Here is a 22,611-nt window from a genome sequence, read left to right as displayed (position 1 = left end):
TCGTGTAGACATTTAAAATACGAGTTTAGCCCATAAAAGAGTAAACAATGTTATTTTGTTGCAACTTTGGCTAATGCTGTAAATAGTGTGTTTCCTGTGTTCAATTAGCACACACAGTGTCATCTTTTGGGCCTAAAATCAGTCAATATCACTGTAAATAAATCAGACTTCACTTAAGCCATAAACATTCATGACTGGTGCATGCCTTTAGATATAACTATGAAGAGACACAATCACTTGGCCTCCTCTATATTTGCAAGTTTAAGTTGTGGTAGGATTACTGCAGGATATCTGTGTAAATTAAATTTGCCACCAAATTATCACTTTAACGTAAGGTTGCTTCTAGGATGCACTAATGTTGTACCCTCAAGGCCCCCCCACACCACACTAAAATTCAAAACCATTGTTTTTAATGAAGGTGTGCATGCTGGGGGCAACATTCTGTGTTGACTCACTCCGGCATTCAGGGGAGTCTGAACGCTGTTCGATTACTCAGCACGCCCCTCAGTAATTTGGCGTTAATACATTAAACGTTAATACAATTAATACATAGTATTCTTAATAATATATCATAATAGGTATTCTTTAGTAGTGCTTTGCTATGTGGTGCTATGTTGTGCAGTGTGCTTGGTTTTTACCTCATCCCAAAGCCCAGCAAAAATATAATCAATGCAACCCCAAAATGAAACCCCATTTACAAAAAAATTGAGACGCTGTGCAAAATGTAAATAAAAATAAAATGCAGTGATGTGCAAATCATTTAAACCCTATATTTAATTGAAAATAGTACAAAAACAGCAAATCATATGTTCAAACTGAGACATTTTATTGTTTTTTCTTTTTTTTTCTTTCTTTTTTTTTTTTAATATATGATATATGTCCATTTTGAATTTGATGCCAACAGCGCGTTCCAAAAAAGTTGGGACAGGGGCAACAAAAGGCTGGTAAAATTGTGTAATGCTAAAAAAGAAAACACCTGCTGGTTGATTGGCAACAGATCAGTAACATGAGTGGGTATAAACAAAAAAAAAAAGCATCTCAGAGAGGCTGAGTCTTTTCACCACTCTGTGAGAGACTGCACAATCAAAACATGCAATAATTCAAGAATAATGTTTCTCAACATAAAATAGCAAAGAACCTTTGCTTTTCATCTTCTACAGTACATAATAATATTAAAAGACATATCTGTATGCAAGGGACAAGACCAAAAACCAGTATTTGCTAGCCGTGATCTTTGGGCCCTCAGGTCGCACTGCCTTTAAAAACAGACCTGATTCTGTAGTGGAAATCACTGCATGGACTCGGGAACACTTCTGAAAACCACTGTCTGTGAAAACAGTTTGGTGCTGCATCCACAAATGCAAGATAAAACTCTAAAATGCAAAGAAGAAATCGTATCAAACAAGAACAGGAAAAACTTTTCATTTTCGAAACTACAGCAGTTGGTCTCCTTAGTTCCAAACCCTTACAGAGTGTTGTTAAAAGAAGATCTGACGAAACACAGTGGTAAACATGCCCCTGTCCCAACTTTTTTGGAACATGTTGTTGGCATCAAATTCAAAATGGGCATATATTTAAAAAAAAAAAAAAAAAAAAAATTCAGTTTCAACATTTATATAGTTTTTGTAGTATTTTTACTAGTACTTTACAAATATGGTTTACATGATTTGCATTTTAATTGCATTTTTTAAATTACATTCTGCACAGCATTCCAACTTTTTTGTAAATGGGATTATACATCATAGTTCAGTGTTTTTGAGAGATGTCTTTAGAAGCAATTTTGAAGTCTCAGAAGTTCTTAGAATATTCTTCAGAGGTGTGCTTATGTATTTGTGTCTGTGTTTCAGGAGGTGGTGAAGCACGCAGTTTTGTGCAGCGAGATCCTGCGTGCACAGGCATATCTGCGCAGACGTAATTGTCCAGAGCAGAAACTGGAGGAGCTGAGGAGAACTGGCCTGAACCTGACCTTCTCCTGCCTCACACAAAGAGACCTGCAGCAGGCAACTGCACTGCTCACTAATATGGTACACACCTACACCTGGGTATATCACCTGCATGCATTAGGTTCATAGCCTGGGTCCACCTAGATTGGTAACAGAACTACACAATCAAATAGGGAAATACTATTTATGAAAAGATAATTAAATTTGATTTGTTTTCTCTGAGTGCTTTTATTGTATTATGGACAGTCAAAGTTATGCTCTCAATATCAGTCTTTAATGTATGATGTATAGTCCAGTTGGGCAATCCCAAGCGGTCTTATTTTCTCAACCTTCCAACCACTGTTTAGCTATCCACCATTGGCCCAGACTTTCTTTTCTTTATCAGCACACCAGTTTTTTTTATTTGAAGCTCCAGCTTTTGTCAACAGATGTAGAGGGACCTTTTTAAAGTGAGATCTGTCCCTTATATAGTAGAGTATGTCATTTTCTATTAGTTTCCAAAGTCAAAAGCAAAATTAGAAAACAGTTGTTATCTGTGGTCTGTAATTGCTCATTGCATTTGTGGTACTTACAGTGCTCTTTTAGTGCAAAAACTAAAATGAACTGTGCCAAATTAGGGGTTGACTGCCGTTTGTTTTTTCAGGCCAATACGCTACCGATTATGAGTAATCAAGGACACTAAAAAACAATATTTGGGGCTGGTATTGATTTATTTGTAGTGTGAAATTGTACAAGAATGCGACTCTTTCTTACAGTTTACATTAAATTAATATTAAAGCATTACAGACAATAACATGCTTTAAGCTTTAGACTGTATACGTTGTAAACAAATAGTAATTTAAACATCTTTTAATCTTTAAACAGATGAAAATGAATCACTTAAATAGCTCATGATGACTTTTATTCATCAGTTACATTTTAAGAAAAAGCTCAAAAGGGGGCTCCTTTACACACTTCTTTATAAAACAAACAGGTAGTAGTCACATGGGTTCCTTTTTAGTATATGAGTGCAAGCTAGAATACCTAGACAGGCTAAAAAATATCATAGTGTCTGGGCAGTCATGCAGTAAAATTGTCACTAATTTGTAAAAAACAATAACAGTGAGGGTATATGAATGCTAAAATCTTTATTTAATTTTGTTGTTCAACCAAAAATGTATTTCATGCAATAATGAGCAGAAGTTGGATGTGTTGAATGCAGGTATATCCTGATTGACTCTGCAGAGCAGTGGGATCTTTGGAAGTAGCAAGCGGCAGCTATCTGTACTTTTAATGAGAAGTGAAAATGACCAGAAATTGTCTACAACTTATTTATTACAAGTAAAACATTAAGTTTTTGATTTTACAAATAATTTCCTGCTTTCTGGAGTCTTGACTGCATAGTTGGCACCCACTGAAGCTCTGCTACTATCGATTCTGAACTTGTTCAAACCACTTTTTGCTCCCATACACAGAACCCTTACTCTTACCAGGGACGTGATGTTTCAGGCAGGGCTCAAACTGCACCCACAAGCTGCATTTGTTTGGCTAGAGTGAGCAAAACGATTTTACTGAGTTCGTTGCACTTTTTGCCGACTGTGTTATTCAATCTCAACCTCTCACAACTTCCGTGTCTCTCACAAACACCGAAAAGCACATTTGATTGGATTTACTCAACACCGAGATTGGCTACAGACGTGCTGGTTGCACTCGATGCATCATCCACATTTTTAAGCAATCCAGTAAAACTGTGGACAGGACGTTGTGCCAGACTACAGAAGTGAGTTTCTTTTATTGTGGTTGTGTCAGATATACACATGAAAAGTGCTTTATTGTGAAGGGAGTAAGTTCAAGTGCCAATTCCGATAATCAGAAAATTGCTAGTCAACAGTTCTGGTTATCGGTCGGGCCAATAGTCAGTGGGCCCCTAGTCAAAATAACAAAGCAGTTCTCTGCTTCAGTGCATTGATTCATCAAAGACGTAGTTGATCTTTGTCAGAACTTGGTTGTGTCTTCATTGGGCAAAAGTTGTGTCAGTCATGAACAGACACAACTTGATAATGAACTGTTGGTTGAGTTTATGCATATTTGGCATTCTGTTTTATGTACATATTTTCCTAGTTTTGTATCACCATAGACTGAATATTATGACAGTGCATAATATTCATTTGTAAAATGTATCTAGAAGAAAATGTACCTAGCTTTATCACTTTTTAACAGGCCTATACACAGATGTATTTCTTTTTTTTTTTTTTTTTTTTTTTTAATAAAAAGAGGACAGGAAAGAAAGAGAAGAAGGGAGGAGAGAGAAAAAAAAATAATAATAATAAATCATAATAATGATAATTAAGTAAGTAAATAAATAAATAGAAAAAAATAATAATAAAAAAATAAATAAATAAAAAAGAGAAAAAACAAATAAAATAAGTAAATAAACAGACAACTAAATAAAAATAAATAAGTAAGTAAATAAATAAATAAAATTAAAAAAAAAGGGAGGGGAAAAAAAACAATTATACAGATATACATACATATACATATTCACATATACATATATACACCCAGACATAATTCTACTATTTGCTGCTACATACATACACGTTATGCACAGATGTATTTCTATGCCACTGAAACACACGTTGTCAGACGTTTTCAAAAATAACCTATTACATAAAATGGGCTATGTTATTTCTTACTAAAATGGTACACTTTAGGGAAAAAGTGACAAAATGCCTAGTTGAGTATCTAATGTAATGTAATTTGTGTAGCCTGCGATGAAAAATGAGTTCCCTGAGACCAACCAGCATTGTAGAACTGTCAAATAGACAAACACCATTTATCAGTGTCTCTCTCTCTCTCTCTCGCGCTCTCGCTCTCGCTCTCGCGCTCTCTCTCTCTCTCTCTCTCTCTCTCTCTCTCTCTCTCTCTCTCTCTCTCTCTCTCTCTCTCTCTCTCTCTCTCTCTCTCATTTCAGGGTTTCAATGTGAAAGAGCAGCTTCACAAAATCTGCATGTACACAGCTGATCGGGAACTCAGAGCATTTATGGTGAGCATGTCCTTGAATCCCAATAGAACATGTGCTCTGACGCACTGCAGGCCCCAGCTGCACGTTAGGATTTTACTTCAAACGAAGATAGTAGCTCAATCAAATGAAGGCCCTGGGTGTAATTATGTGATGCAAACAGCATGTTAATTAACTGTGTTTCATTTTAGAGTTTCTAGATGTTCTTGACCAATTGATTTCATTTTTTCTGCCTAATTGACCAGGTAGAGCATTTGAAGAGGCAGAATCACCTCTCGACTGAGGAAATGGAGAAAGTAGAGTTCATTAAACAGATTGAGCAATTTTACTTAACACCAGCAAAACAGTGTTTAAATCTGGTTGACAAGAACAGGTAAGAGATCACTGTGTACCGAGTAGTGTGTAAAAGTCCGAGAGCACCCTTGCGTTTATTAGAGTGTTTGAAAAAGCACTCCATTGTTATCGCTCATACTTATTCTTCTTCCACACTTTTCTGTGATTAATACAGCCCGAACCGATTAATGTACAGACTCCATTCAAACTGCATTTCGAGGGTCTCGGCGCTGTGACTTGTGCTATGTATTTTTGGAGTCGATCGGATTGGTAGTTTTTAATAAAATTTAAAAGTTTAAAAATTAAAAAGAATGAATGGCAGCATGTTCATAACTTCAAATTCTAACTGACATCGATGATGTCACAGCAGGCCACTCAGTCTCACAGACACAGCTGATCACGCAGGGAATCTGCTTTAAAATCCTTAAACTTTCACCTAGAAACTGAATTTTTAAATGGTAGAGAAACTTGTCCTTTCTGAAACCTCAAAATATCTCATCGTTTTATAAGTTAGCTTTAGAGTCATGAGCATTTGTTTGGCACTAGAAAACTGCCCCATTCACTCCCATGTAAATTTCTCAATCAGAATCTGCTTATTTCAAGATTTTCTCTGTGTTTAACTTGTCATAACTCAGATATTTTCTCCTCAATACACACAACATTGCACCAAAATAATCCTCACTGGGTCTTTTCTCACACCATCTATCCAGTTAAGTATTGGAGTGAACATTTCCAGAGTTATGACTGTTTGTTCAGAGGGTGCAAATTGGACTCAAACAAGGCTTCTCCACTAAGAGCTGCATAATAACAGAGTGACAGTTAATTTGAATGACCCCCCGCCCCCAAATACATACATGTCTCCCTCTCACACACACCACACAGACAAACACACACAGACTCATACCTGAGGAGGTGTTGTTCACCTACACAGAAACACGCACAAACACACACTTGCAGCTCTTTTCAAGCACTCTTGCAGTTCCTTCAGGAAATGCACATCTAGTTCAATTTCCAGTTCCAATTACAGTAATTTAAGTAGAAGTTATTCATATTTCATCATCAGTTTGCTATTTATTTTTGATGGAATGCATCAGAAATGCAATAACCTCTGGAAAATGTCCAGATCAATATACTTCTCAGATGTACTTATCAAAGAAGCTAATTCAGTGACCAGAATCCAGACCTCAGCATTACTGAATGTGTTTGGCATTACTTTGATCATGAGAAGTAGAAAATGCAGTTGGTGCAACGTCTATGACTGAACATTGGATGTTGGAAAAATATCCCTGCAGTTTTCTTTTAAAAACTGCAGGCAGGTTTGCCGAACAGAATGGCATCTCAATAAAGGCAAAGAGTGCACCCGCTAAATACAAAAAAAAGCCTTCTGTGTATTTTTGCACAGTACCATATATCTCTAGGATATTCTCCAGAATTTTCCGAAATATCTTACTTTGTCTCTTTTTATTTCTCAATTATTTTTCCCCACCCCTAGTGTGTACTTACAGTGATTCAAGTGCAATATTAAACATGAGCTGAGTAAATATAATAATGCTTAAACACTTGCATAGTTTAACTTTGGCCTTGTAAAACTTAGTTTTAATCTTTGGTAAAATTGTTATGTGATTATCATTTTTCTTGGTTTCTTGATACAAGTAACCATGTGTTGTTTCTAAAAAAAGAATAACTTTATAGGAAAAAAGACACACACAGTATAAAGCGGGAGTTGTTACAAGGTTTTCTTATGACAACCTGTCTAACTCTCCCTTCTCTATGCAGAGTTCTTCAAATAAGCCAGTCTGAAGCTGAGAGCAGATGTTTGCTACAGGAGATGCATGGACCACTGCGTTCCTCCTTTCCGTCTCTGCTTGGCTCAGTGCGTTTGGACTGGGTCAGACACTGGGACAATGACACACAGAGAACTGTGCTCCTCTCCAGACTTCCCAAGCCCTGTAAGTGGGTTAACATGTAATGTCCTGCTGGTTCATCATGTTACTTCCACAACTTTTAACTTTGTAAAACATGTCATCAGGATTTTAGGAGCTAAACTAAAAGATATCAAACAGACAAGCCCATCTGCTTAAAACCTGCTCTAATACTTCGAAATCGTCAAAACTGCTCTATTGCTCAGTCTCCTGTTTTGTCATAGTGCTGGGCTCCTGTGACCCCACTGTGCTGTGGTCATACCTCACCTCCCTCCATGACCAGACGCGTGTCACTGCATGGCTCACAAGCATGGCTACTCAGGACAGAGAGAGCACTGCTGCCCCCCAGTGGCCTGCACTTACCGCTGCCATTGTGAATGGAAACACCCACTGTAGTGACTACATGAGAGACCAAATCCTGGACATGCTTGCCAGGTTATGAAAAACAAAGTTTTAATAAATGTTTGCTATCTAGGGCTGCAACTTTTTCTTTTTTTTTAACAATCGATTAATGTATCAGATATTATTCAACTAATCGACTGTCACTAGATCCATTTTACTTGATGCCATTTCCTCTCACTCTACCTCCATTACATCATTAAAATAAAAGCCATATGGCCCTCGCTGCTTCCTGTGGTGAACTGCAGTCTGTCAAAATGGCAGCATGATTCTTGTGAACATTATAGAGCAGGTTACTCAAACATTTTTTCTTCTGGGTCTAATGTTTGTGGCTGTGGGTCAGTAACACAAAACAGCTAGCTAGCAACTTGTTAGATGTGAGCACATTGGCAGTATGTTGGCTGTTTACTGTAAAGAGTAAAATTTGTGTAAATTTCTGTAAATTTTTGAAAAAGATTTGCATGCTTAATATGGTTTAAACAGTCATAGAATGCAGCATTTCACATTTTATTTGATGTGAAATGCTCCATTCTAAAGAAACTTGGAGTCATTTCACAGTGGTGGTGATAAGAACCAGACTGCATTGAAGATGGTGACAATTGCTTGGTGTTAGTGGTCATAGATTTTTGTTTACTTTATTACGTTGTTGTATAGCAAAAGTACATTGAAAAGAAAAAAAAAACAAGCTAAAAAATTAATAAGTTAGCTGAGGAAGTGAAGGATTAGGCAAATTTATGGCAAGCCAAAGCAAACATAGGCCTCACTTTGGGCAGCCCTGTCATACAGGGTAACACAGGGTAACCTTGCTTTTAAGTAAACAATGCTTTACCTTTTTTTTTCTTATCAGTAATCAACCAGCAGCCCTAGCAACTTTAGCGCTGTCTTATATGAAGTTTATTAACCATTTTCTGTAGTGCTGTATTAAAATGAAATGAGTTTGCTCTCTCTGTGCTCTACAGGCAGGAAGTCTTTGTGCAGTCAGAGATGTCTGATTTTGAGCAGTTGCTGTGGAGGGTGAGTCAGGCTGGAGGAGTTATGCGGGCTAACAGTGTCCCTCCTGTCCCGCAGTTCCATGTTTCTCAAGGCCTGGACTTCCATACACGCTTTATGCACCACTGTCTTGAAAACAGCCTGCATTACCTGCTCTATACCTACCTGGAGCACTACAGGTGGGTTACTGACACTAGGCTGCAGTAGTTTATCACTGAAGATTTCCCACAACACAACCCTGGACAGAAACCATCTTGGCACGTGCACTTTTTTTTTTTTTTTTTTAGGTCAATTACTTGGCACATAATGTTATAGTCTGTTAATGTTTCTGGCTCTGTAATTCAGGTTGACACCCAGTAATTGCCCTGCTATTGGAGACAGAGGTTTGTATGAGAGTTATCCCTGGTTTGAGATGATGGTTAAACTCCAGAGAATTCCAAGAGATCTCACAGGTAAGTCCTGAACCTTGAATTTAACATGATGGTACAGCCATCTTAACTGGTCACACAAGCCATGGTACACTGACATAATTCATTATTTAGTTATTGAGTTATTTGGCTGCCATTATAGGGGTACTGTCAAAAGTGTGTGTGCACGAGGTTTTCAAACAAAATAAAAAGTTTAAAAAGTTTTTGAATGGAGTACATGTTCAGTTTATCAAATTCTTACTGAATTTTACTGAATTTCAGCTAAGCTGCAAACTAAGTTGGCTGTTGATGTTGAACCTCTCAACTTTACTTTCAGACCCAGAGCGAGTGTTCCAGGCTAGCCTGACGAGTGCACAGGTGCTATTGCCGGGCAGCCAGGCTAGTGTTAGTAGTATGCTGCTAGAGGGACATAGCCTCCTTGCTCTCTCCACCATAATGTTTGGACCTGGGGGCATTGATCAGGTACAAGAAATTTTCCAAACGTTTCCAAACCCTGTTGTTCTTAATGATGCTTGATGTATGATTTTGACCTGTGAGTTTATCCTGAGAAGAAAGGATACATTTCTTGATCATAAGCCATTTGTCATTGATGGATGACTGTCAGTGGATAGTCACGCTAGTGTTTCTAGTGTGTTAGTTCTGTGTTTCAGGCTTTATTAACATGCTTTTGCAACACCACTTGTTTAGATGTTAGGCCCAGTTTATCTGTAGTTTACTTTATGCTTGACTATAATCTTTCCAGCTAAAGATTCAGGTTCCTTTTCCTCTTCACAAACCTGATGTGTTATCCCAAATGTTTCTTGGCCGGTATTTTTAAAGGGTTGATTTATAGACAAAAAATCTTGTATTAGTGATAGTGTTAAAGGCTTTCTGCCTGGTTTAGACATTTATGTGTGATCCTGGAAGTGGTGGTTCTCCAAGAATTAAGCCGGAGTCATGAGTCGACTTCCCCCTGCAGAGTGTGAGTTGAGTGACACTCGGCTGCTGCTGTTGGACTCTGTCCTTAGAGACATTTAGAGCTGAGCAAAGGGAACATGACCTCCTCATTGAGCTATTAATTCAACCTTCCGCACTGAGCCCCTTTATTTTAAAACCTTAACCTCTTTGCATGCACATTCACTTTAATCTGTACACTGTCTGCAGTTTTCTTACTCCTTGTGGTTGTAAAAGTGTATGCAACTATTATTGCTGCTAGGGACCAGCAACTTGTCTATTTTCTTTATTGTCCTGTGCTTAACGGTTGTATAATTGCAGTTGTTGTGCAGAGTGTATTGCATAGTGTTTGTGTAGTCTGTCTGCATTTATTCTATTCATTGTCTGTCTGCCCTTGTATGTTGAAAGAGCACTGTCCTGAAGAAACTACATTTTGCTCCTCTCTCAGAGCATTGGTGATGAGAAGAAATGACAATAAAACTGAGTTATTGAAATAGAACACTTGGATCATAATGGTGTCCCTGTAAATCACAAGTTTGCCTAAAGAAACCATTAACAAAGTTAACTGTTAATAAAGTAGCTGCTTTAAGAAGCCATCACTAATTCTGGATAAATGTTTCATTTTAACACTCATCTCATTAATGGATACTTCTGTGTGTAGGTGGTGAGAGAGGGTGATAAAAGTCAAGACATCCTATGCAGAGTGGACCCCCAGCTGCTGAGGATGGCACTGAGCGCGTACCCCAAACTCAAAGCTGCTCTTTTCCCCCACAGTGGCCCACGAGGCACCTCAGCTTGTGATATTTCCATCTACCAACTCATGCAGGTACGTGTATCTTATATCTGCTATAAATGTATATATCTGTGCGTGATTAGCATATAGAAACAAATTCCTGTAGACCTCTAGCACAAAAAACACATTGAAAGAACACAGAGGAAAAGAGCAAAGGGACATGGATTAATTTAACCTCAAATGATCCTTCACATTCTAAAGTAGTTTTAGTAAGTGAAATTTTCCATTTAATTTAGAATGAAAAGCCATCAGCCTCAGAGTTTTAAATTAATGGCTGTTGTCAATTAGCGTTTGCAGTGAAGGTGCACTAATGGCCATGGCGTACAGACAGACTAAAATTAAAGGGCAGGAGGATCATGGGGATGTCAGATAAAACTGTTTGCGCAGTCTCCTGATAGAGGTTCCTCAAGTCAATATGGCATTGGTTAATTAGAGCACGACAAGCAGAGAGTAGTATTGGGCAATTAGGCATTCACCTTACAGAATAGGCTTTCATCAAGTTTCACTCAAGATCTTGCCCCAGTTTTGTGTTGTCTCTACAATACACATTGTTTGATTTCGGCAGACAAAGCTGGTCACAGATCAGCTCCAGAGAGTAGCTTCTGCTGAAGGATCATTAACATTCTTCCCACACAGTCCACACTCTTATAATTAGCATTCCGCTAACACTATGGGGTTCCAGGCACCTTGTGGTTTTGCCAGCTTTGCCCTCAGGCTAGTGATACTGGATAGAGATGTGGTTAATGAACAGCAGGGAAAAGGTACAATGAGCCTCACCAAATGATGGGCGTCTCAGCTCGAGCTATTATTTCTCAGAAGGCTAAGTTAGTACGCCGCTCTTGCTGCCATGCAAGCAAGTAAATACATTAAGATAAGGCTAACTTCCAGGAGGGCTGCTGTCTGATTTCTCATTAAGATTGCTGTGGCCTTCTCTCCTGTTCACTTTGTGATGTTTAATGTGCTAATATGATAAGCTGAATAGCCAGAAGGTGCTGCTCAGATGTGTAGCTTGTAATTGCCTTATTTTGATAGTCAGAAAATGAAAGTAATGTTTGGAAAATGAATCAGTCATTTTTTTAGATGTGGGAGCCTATGGTAAGAGTGTGAAGAACAATTAAAGTAACGTGTGTGTGTGTGTGTGTGTGTGTTTATTTCTTTGTTACTCTCCTGATGCAGTCTTTGCATCCACTGGATCCCTCCAGACTGTTTGGGTGGCAGTCTGCCAACACCTTAGGCACCGCTGGTAGGCATTTCAGCCCTTCAGAACCTGCACATGAATTCTTGTTGGTGTCATTGTAAAGGTCAATGTAAATACTTCCAGCCACTTCTTGGTGAATTAGTATAATTTGCTCAAGAGATAAAGGATACTTCGCTGTGTAATTGTTTCAGTTTTAGTTCTGCAGCAATTTTACAACAGAGTGCAACATTATTGCCTTATTAATAACTTTCCTGATGTTATTTGCAAGTTTTAAGTTCTGATTTAAATTCTGATTTTTTCCAATAGAAACATCAACAGAGTTTCCCCATTTCTCCAGCCCTCACCTGGTCAATAACTATGCTCTCATTGAGAACCTGGATTTCCTATACTACCTGCAACATGGCAGACCTTCTTTCGCCTACGGAATTTTTATTATTCACCATCTAGCCAATTCCAAGAATGTGAAGCTGCAGTGAGTGTTGTGCTTGCTGTCTTTGTGCGTGTGTATATGTATGTGTAGACAAATGGTGTCAGAACAAAACCACCACAATTGTTTATATTGGAGGGAAAAACATTTTTAACTTGTAATGGAGGTTAATGTAAAAAGATTTTTTACCAAATTATTCTGGGGCAATCCTTTAGATCTGTTCATTATAAAAATGAACACAATGCAAACTGTACCTGGAGTTTTCAAATTCTGCAAAAAAGAATAAAAGGAGATGCAAGGTTTTTGCAAAATAGTGAAAATATAAATATTTATATAGTCGCTGTCTGGACAAGTTGTTGTATCTCCATTTTTGTTGTTTTGTTTTTTAAAACCATCAGTATAGACCAGCTGCCCTTTAGACTGTTCTTGATGAACAGACCAAAAGATAAAGAATTACTTGTTAAAATAGATCTTACATTTTGTTCCATTTAAAGTTTACAATGTTTTTCCTTCTTCTAAAACTGCATTAATTTTAGAGAAAATGGCAATATATCTGTGTTTTATGTAGTTTATTCATTTTAAGTATAATAATAGTAGACCTTTGCCAATTTAGACTTTTAGACTTTCTGCATTTTAGACTATTATAGGTCAACTAGTATTGTTCAGTATATCCAACTATCTATCTTATCCAGGATCAGTCTGGCTGTGGAACAGGTTTACACACTGGGCCTTCTGAATTTCAACTCTCCATCTGTAGCTGCAGCATGTGTGTGTTTCTTTGAGTTGTTGGGTGTGTGCAGTCAGAAGCTGAGGGTGGACATCAAAGCCCTCAGTCTCATTCTTAAACTGTGGAGTCAGAGCTGTGAGGAAAACAGCTTAGTGTCCCTCAAACAGTCTCTAGGTAAGACATGCAGGATATACTTCTCACACTTTGTGTTGGGATCATCATGCATGTATGCAGACACACGTGTGTAGGAAAATAACTGTTGAAAATGTTTTGTTTTGTCTTTCATCCGATTGATATTTATATCCAAATATATGCATTTATAATAACATATATTGAAAGTTAAACTATGATGCTATTATTTCTCTGTCTTTCTCTTTTAGCAGAGAAGGTGAATAAGCTGGTAGCAGCTGAGAAGCAGACGGCAGAAGAACTGCTGCTGCATCTGGAAGGAGCAGTAAGGGACAGTGTAGAGAGGAGATGCATTAGCAGGTTTGTGCTGACTATTAAAAGGACATTACATACTAAATCCACTCAAAATCCTCTCTATAAAAAGTATGGACACCGTTCCATTCAGATCTAATCTGTGAATAGGAGGCATTTTCAAGAAGTCAGTAAATGGTCTCTGGCAACCAGAGGGCATAAAAGAAGCCTACATGGGGAGCCATTTTGTATTGACATTCCAAACTCAGGTGCTGGGGAAAAAATGTTTGACCAATGAATGACATTACTCTAAACAATTAATCTGTCAACTGATGAATATGATTTATCAGTAAGATTGGCCTATTTATGTTCTATTTATAATGTTACTATGTTTATGTTTATAATATTACTGTAACATTAGGTGTTATGTTGGACAGATAACATTTCAACAAAACTTAATTTCATAGAAATCTCGCCAGAAGTTTAATAGCATTAGTGATGGTGTATGAATGATAGTGGCATAAAAAAGGACAAGTTTGCTTGTGCAAACAACAAAAACTGCAGGAAATAGTGGACAATTTAGTCTGGACATTTTTCAGTGATGTTATACATGTCAGGTATGAACATGCCTATTCGCTCAATGATCACTGAAGTGTGTATAATGTTGTTAGTGTGTATACTTGTCAGCTAATAAAGTCCTGCAAGACTAATCTCATTAGACCTCATTAGCCTTACTTAGCAGAACCTCTTGGTCGGAGTTTAAATGAATCCATTTCTCCTTCAACCACCCTTTGTATCAGGTCATCGTATGAGGCGGGGCAGGAGTGGGCTCTCCCTGTTCAGTTCTGCCATCTGCATGGTCTTCCTCTGAGTGTTGGCTACTTACGAGACTGTGCAAGCGATGGCCAATGGCTTAACTTCCTGCTGTTTGTACAGATCCACCACTACCCTCCTCAACAGGTGCCTCAGCATCATTTCATTAGAAGATGTGGACAGCACACTAATGTTGTGTTTTATATTAGGTTAAATGGTAATTGTAATATCCCTTCCAATAAAGTAAAATACTTTGAACTATTAATGAGAAATATCTAATGATTCACCTGCTTTGTTCTGGTGATCACAGCGTTAAAACACCTGCAGAAACACTTATTGGAACTGTGACTGGTTAAGATGTTTACAGCACACAGTAAAGTTTCTGGTTAAAGTGGTTAAAGGTCTAATGTTAGTGTTGAAAAGATCAAACAATATTTCAGTAATGATTAGCAAATTATATCTTGTGCAGATCTGTTGCAAATTATTGGAAAATAATGTACACATCTTTACTTACTTCATCATGCTGTTTATGTAAAGTGTTTAGAGGCCGTTTAGTTTTTTTTTTTTTTTTTTTTATATATATATATATATATATATATATATATATATATATATATATATACACTGTGAACTGAAAGTGGTTTCTTTTGGACAGGTTAGGTCACTGGTGACTAGCTTCAGTCCCGCTCTGCAGGCCCACCTCTTCCTGGCCTTTCAGGACCTTCAGCTTGTCCATTCTCTGCAGGGCATGGAGGGCCAGAGTGACTCCCTCTGCCCTCTGCCAATGGAGGAAAGCTCAGAGTCCCCTAAAGATCTGTTCCAGGTGCTGTTACAGAGCCAGGAGAAGACCAGCCCCTGCAGGCACCTGCTGGCTGAGGCTGTAGAGCAGCACAGTCCACCACTTGCAGTGCTGGCAGCATGCCACCAGGTACATTAAAAAAAATGTTAACAGCTACAAAAATCACCATTGTTACTTCTGTAGTTTCTGATTCTGTCTTTGCCTGGGATAGTTATTGTGCCACTAACACTGCCTAACTGTTCATATAATTTTAGAGATGTCATTTTGGCTGGACTGTTGTTGCTGTTGCTGCTGCTGCTGCTTAGCAACTAATTTAAAATGCTTGTACCTGGCAACCACATTCCATCTGAATACACCCTGCTTTGACTTTCCTTGTCATCTTTTTAACCAGTAAGGGCAAGGTGAAACGGACAACATTCGGTCAAATTGAAACCCAATCTTAGATGCCAACACTGGCAATAGTTTTCATGATATTTTCATATTTCTCCTACCATGTGGCTTTACCAGTTGTTTGTTTCTAGGTCTGTCTTGTTTAGGAGGCTGCATGAGTGTAAACAATGTTACATGCAGCCTTTTTCTCTTTTTTTTTAATGCATTTTTATTTCTCTTATGTTATGTTACCAGGATGCTGAGCTCTTGCAGTGCTTATGCGTGTGGATTTTGACCTCTGTCGATGATGACATTGCTCAGGAGGCCACCATCCATATCAATGAGAACCCAGCCCACCACACATGGAATCTCCATGACCTATCAGTCTTATGGAAAACTCTTCTTCGCAAGTCCAAGATCAGGCCACTGATTCGTGGCTTCCAGCTATTTCAGCGGGTTAGGCGCTTTCACATGCCTCCAGCACATTACGAATGGGTCTATATTATGAAAAAACACATTTTCCCTTTTTTTCTTTTTTCTTTTCAGTAGAATAATTTGAAGTAGTGTATAAACATTGTCAAAGTTTTAAGGTCCATGCAGTCCTTATAGAGAAAAAACAGCCTTTGTCAAATTTGTGTATTTTAAATGAATCATAATGTCATTAAAATCAACACATTTACGTATTTCAGCCTCCTGCAGTAATTGAATTTCTCCATGTAAGAATTACATTTTTACTAGCAAGAATTCAATTTTCACATGTGTGAATTGCAAATTCCTGATATCAAGAAAAAAAAGGATTAAAAGCTAAAACGGCTTGCCATAGAAAGGTTGGAAAATGTTCATGTAAAAATAAACCCACACAAATACTCAAAGTCAGCTCTTTTAGGGCTCTTTTAACCCATATGTTTTAGATTCCAATCCCTAAGGCAAATGCCATTAATACTCAGTCTTTCTGATATCCATAAACTCTGTTAAATAAAACTGTTGTCTTGTGAGTCGAAATGTATTTTGTTTTTCTAAGTTGGGTGTGTCTCAAACCCTGTCCATTGTATCTTTTTAGTCTTTATTTACCTGAAATGTGAGTTGTTAAATGTGGTTTTCTCTTTGTTTGAAAGTCTTCTCTCTGCTTTTTCCTTCGCAGGAGTCTCCGCTGATCCACATGCTGCAGATGTTCCAGCTCTGCTATGACTACAAAAATTACGAGGGGGCCAAAGACAAGCTACTGGAGTTCCAGAAATGTCTACTCAATGTAAGACAAATCTAATGCTTCTGTATGTCACTTTTTCTGTCTGACTTTGTTTTTCTTGTTGATTTGTCTGCCTCTCAGTCTTTTCCATTGTTTCCATGTTTCTAGTCTTCAGATAAGTATCTTTTTTATTTCCCCAAGGGCATTTTGAAGTCAAGAGGAAACGTGTTTTGTGTGCCCTTATCTGCCTTTCTCTGTCTGATATAAATGAAATGGCTTCTGTCTGTTTAAGAGAGGAAGAGTACTTAATATAAGTCTGCATGAGTAATCTTCACTTCAATATTTGGAGCCTTTCATGTTCTTTTGCATTTGTTACAAGGAGAAACTCATGTCATGGCTATTTGTTAGTGACTGTCTGGGCGCAACCTTGAGTTTTCTCAGGGAGAGGAAGCGTCATAAGGATGAATTTGGTGTCTGGTTGATGCAAGGTTAAGTAGATTTATAGCCGGAGTCAGTCAGCAGGAGTGGGGCTGTGACACTTACAGTCCAGGATAGCTTCGCTATAAGGGACTCCACTCACCCAGAGCAATCGGCTGTGTCAGTCATCCACAACATTACATGACGTTTATGACCACTTAATGAGCCTATTAACTGACTCTGCCTTTAACATGAACCTCCAAGGCCCAGCACACTGTAACATTATAGCATTATAATAACCTTCCTTCTTCTGCCCCTCTTCTTTCTTTTTTGTCTTTATTCTTTTTTTTTTATTTCTCTCTCTCTCTCTCTCTCTCTCTCTGTCTCTCTCTCTTTCTCTGTGTCTCTCTCTGTCTCTCTCTGTCTCTCTCTGTCTCTCTGTCTGTCTCTCTCTCTCTCTCTCTCTCTCTCTCTCTCTCTCTCTCTCTCTCTCTCTCTCTCTCTCTCTCTCTCTCTCTCTCTCTCTCTCTCTCTCTCTCTCTCTCTGTAGTTGAGGAGCAGTGGTAGTGTGATGGGTTTGGAGTGTCTCCCGGTGCAGTGGGTGGAGTCTCAGGCCTCAGTGCTGCTCCTCGTTCTCATGCAACAGTGTGGAACGCAGTATGAGCTGCGCAGACTGCTGCAGCTACTGGCTGACATGGAGCGTCTGCTCAAGTCTAATGGTAAGATGAGATGAATGTGGGGAAAAGTTAATTCACATTCACACTGAACTATATATAAGAACAGCACACCTGTAAGAGGAAGTTGTTTTAGATACACATGCATTATTATAAGTTTGTGTGCCTTCATCTTGAAATTACTATATTGAGAAATGACCCAGTATAAATCATAATACTTCAGTGTGGTAAAGGGCCGGATCTCTTCTTCTCATGGTGTAGTGCTGTGTTGAGGTGAGGAGGCTTGCATGTATTAAGAAAGAAGAAAGCTGTACTACCTACAGTTTAAAGTTCTTTCATGGCTTTTCATAGCAGAAAGGTTTTTGAAGTACCAGACTAAACCTACCAACTTTATTACAAGTGATGATGGGAACTCAATTCAGTTGCATGGAAGAAGGCAGTGGTTAAACACTTCTGTACTTTACCAAGAAAACTGCATGGATAGGCACAACACAATGATTGTCACAAAGATGGGACCCTCAGGACGGAGGGCACTCATTATCACATTATTTTATTACAGTTTGTGTGTAAGACATGTCTAGATTAAAACATTCTGGATGTCTAGTTGCTGATGTTGACAAGCGAGAAACGAGAATTCAAAGTTGCAAGAACAAAATTGCAGTCAGAATGTACAGAGTCTAAATCAGGGTAAGCTGGAAGCGGTGAAGATAGAAATGGAACATAGACAAAACAGCATCCCAGCGATCAGTGAACAAAAATAGACTGGATTAGGACACTTTAAATCAGGAGAACACCACCATCCACTACTCAGATCATGAGCAACAAAGAAGAAACGGAGGAGCTCTCATTGTCAAAGGATGTCGACAGAACCGCTGTTGGATTTAATGGAATGAATGATCAACTGATGTCGATCCGATTTCATGCACAACCATTCAACATGAAGATCATAGAGGTTTTTGCCCAAACAACTAATGAAGAGGAAACTGAAAAGTTTTATGACGAAGCTCAGACTGAAATTGATAAGACCTGCAAGCAAAATGTACTGCTGAAACAGATGACCAAGTTTGGAAAGGAAAATGCCAGAAATACAATCTGCTTTGATAGAGTCATCATGAGCAAGTCAAATAAGACGCCATCCACCAAGAGGAGCCGGCCCGAAGAATCCCCAGGAGCGGCCAGCCCACATACCAGCAGCACGGTGGAAGTTCTGGAGTCCATTAATAACAAGCTCTCCAGATTCGACGCTCGCCTGGCTCTAGTGGAAATACTCCACCAAGAGTTTCAGGCCCTGCGGGAATCTATGGAGTTCAGCCAGCAGCAGGTTGAATCACTCGCTGCAGAAAACGCGGTTCTGAGAGAGTCGGTAAAATCGCTCACCGAGGGAATGACCCGGCTCTCGGAGGAAAACAAAAAAATTAAAGAAACGGTTCTTGATCTCCAGTCCCGCAGCATGAGGGACAACCTAATTTTTGCAGGAATCCCGGAGAAGGCAGACGAAGACCCGGTAAGTACAGTAAAGTCATTCATACAAACTCACCTAAAACTTCCAGAGGACACCGTTAAAAACATCGGCTTCCACCGCGTTCACCGCCTGGGGGGTAAACGGCCGGATGCGCGAAGACCCAGACCGATCGTGGCTAAGTTCGAACACTTCCAACATAAAGAGCTGTTAAAGAGCCGCGGCCGGGAACTGAGAGGAACGGACTTTAGTTTAAACGACCAGTTCCCCAAGGAGATCCTGGAGCGACGCAAGGTCCTGTTCCCCATCCGTAAACGTTTCATCCAAGGAGGCTCCCGGGCCGTCATTGCAGTGGATAAACTGTACGTTAACGGTCAACTCTACCGCGACATTAATATCACACCATGGCTGTACTAATCAGGTGATCTGTATCAACACCGACGCCTTTATCCGAATACTTTAACATATCACCTTTCCACTAGTATAATACAACATGTCTAAAAAAAAAAAATCATTAATGCCGGTTTAATAAGCAGAGTGCCTTAAATAATTTAAATGTTTTCTTCTTCCTTAAGATGTATTTGTTTTCCCTTTTTTTTGTTGTTGTTGTTGTATGTGCACTTTCATTTTACGTATCACCTTTTTTTCCTCCCCCTCTCTCTTTCAATACCCACACAGCGATTTGTTCATTCACTTTAAGCGATTTGTTCACACACACACACACACACACACACATACATACAGGCATATCTAACAGACACACACAGAGACACACAGCACACACACACACACACACACACACACACACACATACATACAGGCATATCTAACAGACACACACAGAGACACACAGCACACACACACACACACACACACACATACATACAGGCATATCTAACAGACACACACAGAGACACACAGCACACACACACACACACACACACACACACACACACACACACACATACATACAGGCATATCTAACAGACACACACAGAGACACACAGCACACACACACACACACACATACATACAGGCATATCTAACAGACACACACAGAGACACACAGCACACACACACACACACACACATACATACAGGCATATCTAACAGACACACACAGACACACAGCACACACACACACACACACACATACATACAGGCATATCTAACAGACACACACAGAGACACACAGCACACACACACACACACACACACACACACACACACACACACACACACACACACACATACATACAGGCATATCTAACAGACACACACAGAGACACACAGCACACACTCACACAAACATACAGGAGACACACACAAACACAGCGCAGACACATAGGCATACACGACCGATACATGCAGGCACAGACACACACACACAGACATATAGTGCAGATACACACACAAAACATACAACACAGGCATACAGCACACTTATACAACACATACACCTCTAGTAAACATCCAACACTCAAACAGCTAGTTTTAACATGAGTACACTGAGGTTTGTTACATGGAATGTACGTGGAGCTGGTTCGAGGGAAAAGAGATTGAAAATTTTTAATCGGCTAAGTAACTTGCAAGCAGATATTGTCTTTCTACAGGAAACACACATGTCAAAAACACCTACATACACACTGACCTCTCCTCAGTTCCCTCATGCGTACTCAGCCTGCTACAACTCAAAACAAAGGGGGGTGGCCATACTAATTAACAGAAGGATAAACTTTTCCATTAGCAACAATATAACAGATCCTGAAGGTAGATTTATAATACTTAACTTATCGATTCTAAATATGCATTTATGTATTGCTAATATATATGGGCCAAATGTTGACGACCCCTCCTTTTTTCATAATATCTTCACAGCACTCTCTGATCATTCTGACACCAAACTAATAATAGGAGGAGATTTCAACCTGGTGCTTCATCCAAAAATCGACAGGCTCAGTACAGCAGTGAGTCAAAGGAACTGGCAGTCTGCAGACACTCTAAAATAATATATGAACGACTTTGGGCTCTCTGATGCGTGGCGTTCACATCACCCCACTCTCCGGGATTACACCTTCTTCTCAGCAGTACACCATTCACATTCTCGTTTAGACAACTTCTTAGTTAGCAACTCTATTATGATGGATGTCACAGACACTCAGATTCACCCTATCACTATCAGTGACCATGCACCGGTATCTCTCTCTCTGGCACAGAAAAGAACCACACCAACAAATAGGAACTGGAGATTAAATACATCATTACTTAAAGAACAAGATTTCATTAATTATTTCAAAAAGGAATGGACAACATATTTAGAAAATAACGACCTGCCAGGAACATCACAGTGTGTTCTTTGGGAAGCAGGAAAGGCAGTAATGCGGGGGAAGATAATATCCTACTGCACACATAAGAAAAAAAAAGAAAAAATACAGGTATTAGAATTGGAAGAAAAAATAAAATCCTTAGAAGCTGCCCATGCGGCTTCACCACAAGAACACACAATGAGCAAGCTGAGAAAACTCAAACTAGAATTAAATGAAATAATAGACAAAAAGACACAATTTTTACTGCAAAGGTTGCGTTGGCAGAACTTTGAACATAGCAATAAATCCGGAAAATTCCTTGCTAACCAGTTAAAGCTAAATAAAGAAAAAACAACTATCTCTTCTATTAAAGTCTCAACTGGAAACATTACTCATGATCCACAACAAATAAATAAAGCTTTTAAAGAGTTTTACAAAGCCTTATATTCATCACAGATTAATCCTTCTAACGCAGCTATTGAAGAATTTCTTAATAATATAAATCTCCCCAAGCTGAAAAATGAACAAGTTGTTGCACTGGATTCACCACTTGCTTTATCCAAATTACATGAAGCCCTGCAGCATCTACCAAATAACAAAGCCCCAGGCCCAGATGGATTTCCAGTAGAGTTCTACAAAGAATTCTGGTCTGTGCTAGAACCAACCTTTTTCAGAATGGTAACTCAAATTCAAAATGAGAACGTACTGTCCCCAGACATGAATTCTGCTAACATTAGCCTACTTCTTAAACCAGGCAAAGACCCTACACTGCCTTCTAGCTTTCGCCCAATTTCACTCATAAACGTAGATCTTAAAATTATTTGCAAAGTCCTTGCCAGAAGATTAGAGGAAATCACTCCACTTATAGTACATCCTGACCAGACAGGTTTTATCAAGGGTAGACAATCAGCCAATAACACACGCAGACTAGTAAACATAATAGATTACTGCACAATTAACAAATTAGAAACAACCATTGTATCTTTAGACGCAGAAAAGGCATTTGATCGGGTAAACTGGAAATATTTATTAGCAGTCCTACACAAATTTGGATTTGGTTCAACCTTCACAAAC

The 22,611-nt window shown here is 38.9% G+C and overlaps 1 protein-coding gene across 3 annotated transcripts in view; it reads left to right on the top strand.

The window, feature by feature from the left end:
* Window positions 1-22,611, top strand: part of spg11 (SPG11 vesicle trafficking associated, spatacsin) — a 51,650-nt gene that overhangs the window by 14,918 nt on the left and 14,121 nt on the right. For 2 of the 3 annotated variants that reach the window (XM_017725270.2, XM_017725269.2), the window contains exons 11-28: window positions 1,848-2,024; window positions 4,897-4,968; window positions 5,190-5,317; window positions 7,054-7,226; window positions 7,424-7,634; window positions 8,558-8,767; window positions 8,934-9,040; window positions 9,333-9,478; window positions 10,611-10,775; window positions 11,919-11,985; window positions 12,247-12,412; window positions 13,060-13,268; window positions 13,475-13,583; window positions 14,315-14,474; window positions 14,983-15,255; window positions 15,751-15,951; window positions 16,637-16,744; window positions 17,649-17,817. In XM_017725270.2, the coding sequence (XP_017580759.2) occupies window positions 1,848-2,024; window positions 4,897-4,968; window positions 5,190-5,317; window positions 7,054-7,226; window positions 7,424-7,634; window positions 8,558-8,767; window positions 8,934-9,040; window positions 9,333-9,478; window positions 10,611-10,775; window positions 11,919-11,985; window positions 12,247-12,412; window positions 13,060-13,268; window positions 13,475-13,583; window positions 14,315-14,474; window positions 14,983-15,255; window positions 15,751-15,951; window positions 16,637-16,744; window positions 17,649-17,817 (2,851 nt within the window). The remainder of the gene's footprint in view (window positions 1-1,847; window positions 2,025-4,896; window positions 4,969-5,189; window positions 5,318-7,053; window positions 7,227-7,423; window positions 7,635-8,557; window positions 8,768-8,933; window positions 9,041-9,332; window positions 9,479-10,610; window positions 10,776-11,918; window positions 11,986-12,246; window positions 12,413-13,059; window positions 13,269-13,474; window positions 13,584-14,314; window positions 14,475-14,982; window positions 15,256-15,750; window positions 15,952-16,636; window positions 16,745-17,648; window positions 17,818-22,611) is intronic. The other variant, XM_017725271.2, reaches the window with a different exon arrangement.

Source organism: Pygocentrus nattereri, chromosome 11 (genome assembly GCF_015220715.1).
Source record: "Pygocentrus nattereri isolate fPygNat1 chromosome 11, fPygNat1.pri, whole genome shotgun sequence".
NCBI classification, from domain to species: Eukaryota; Metazoa; Chordata; class Actinopteri; order Characiformes; family Serrasalmidae; genus Pygocentrus; species Pygocentrus nattereri.
This window is presented reverse-complemented; position numbering and strand designations above follow the sequence as displayed.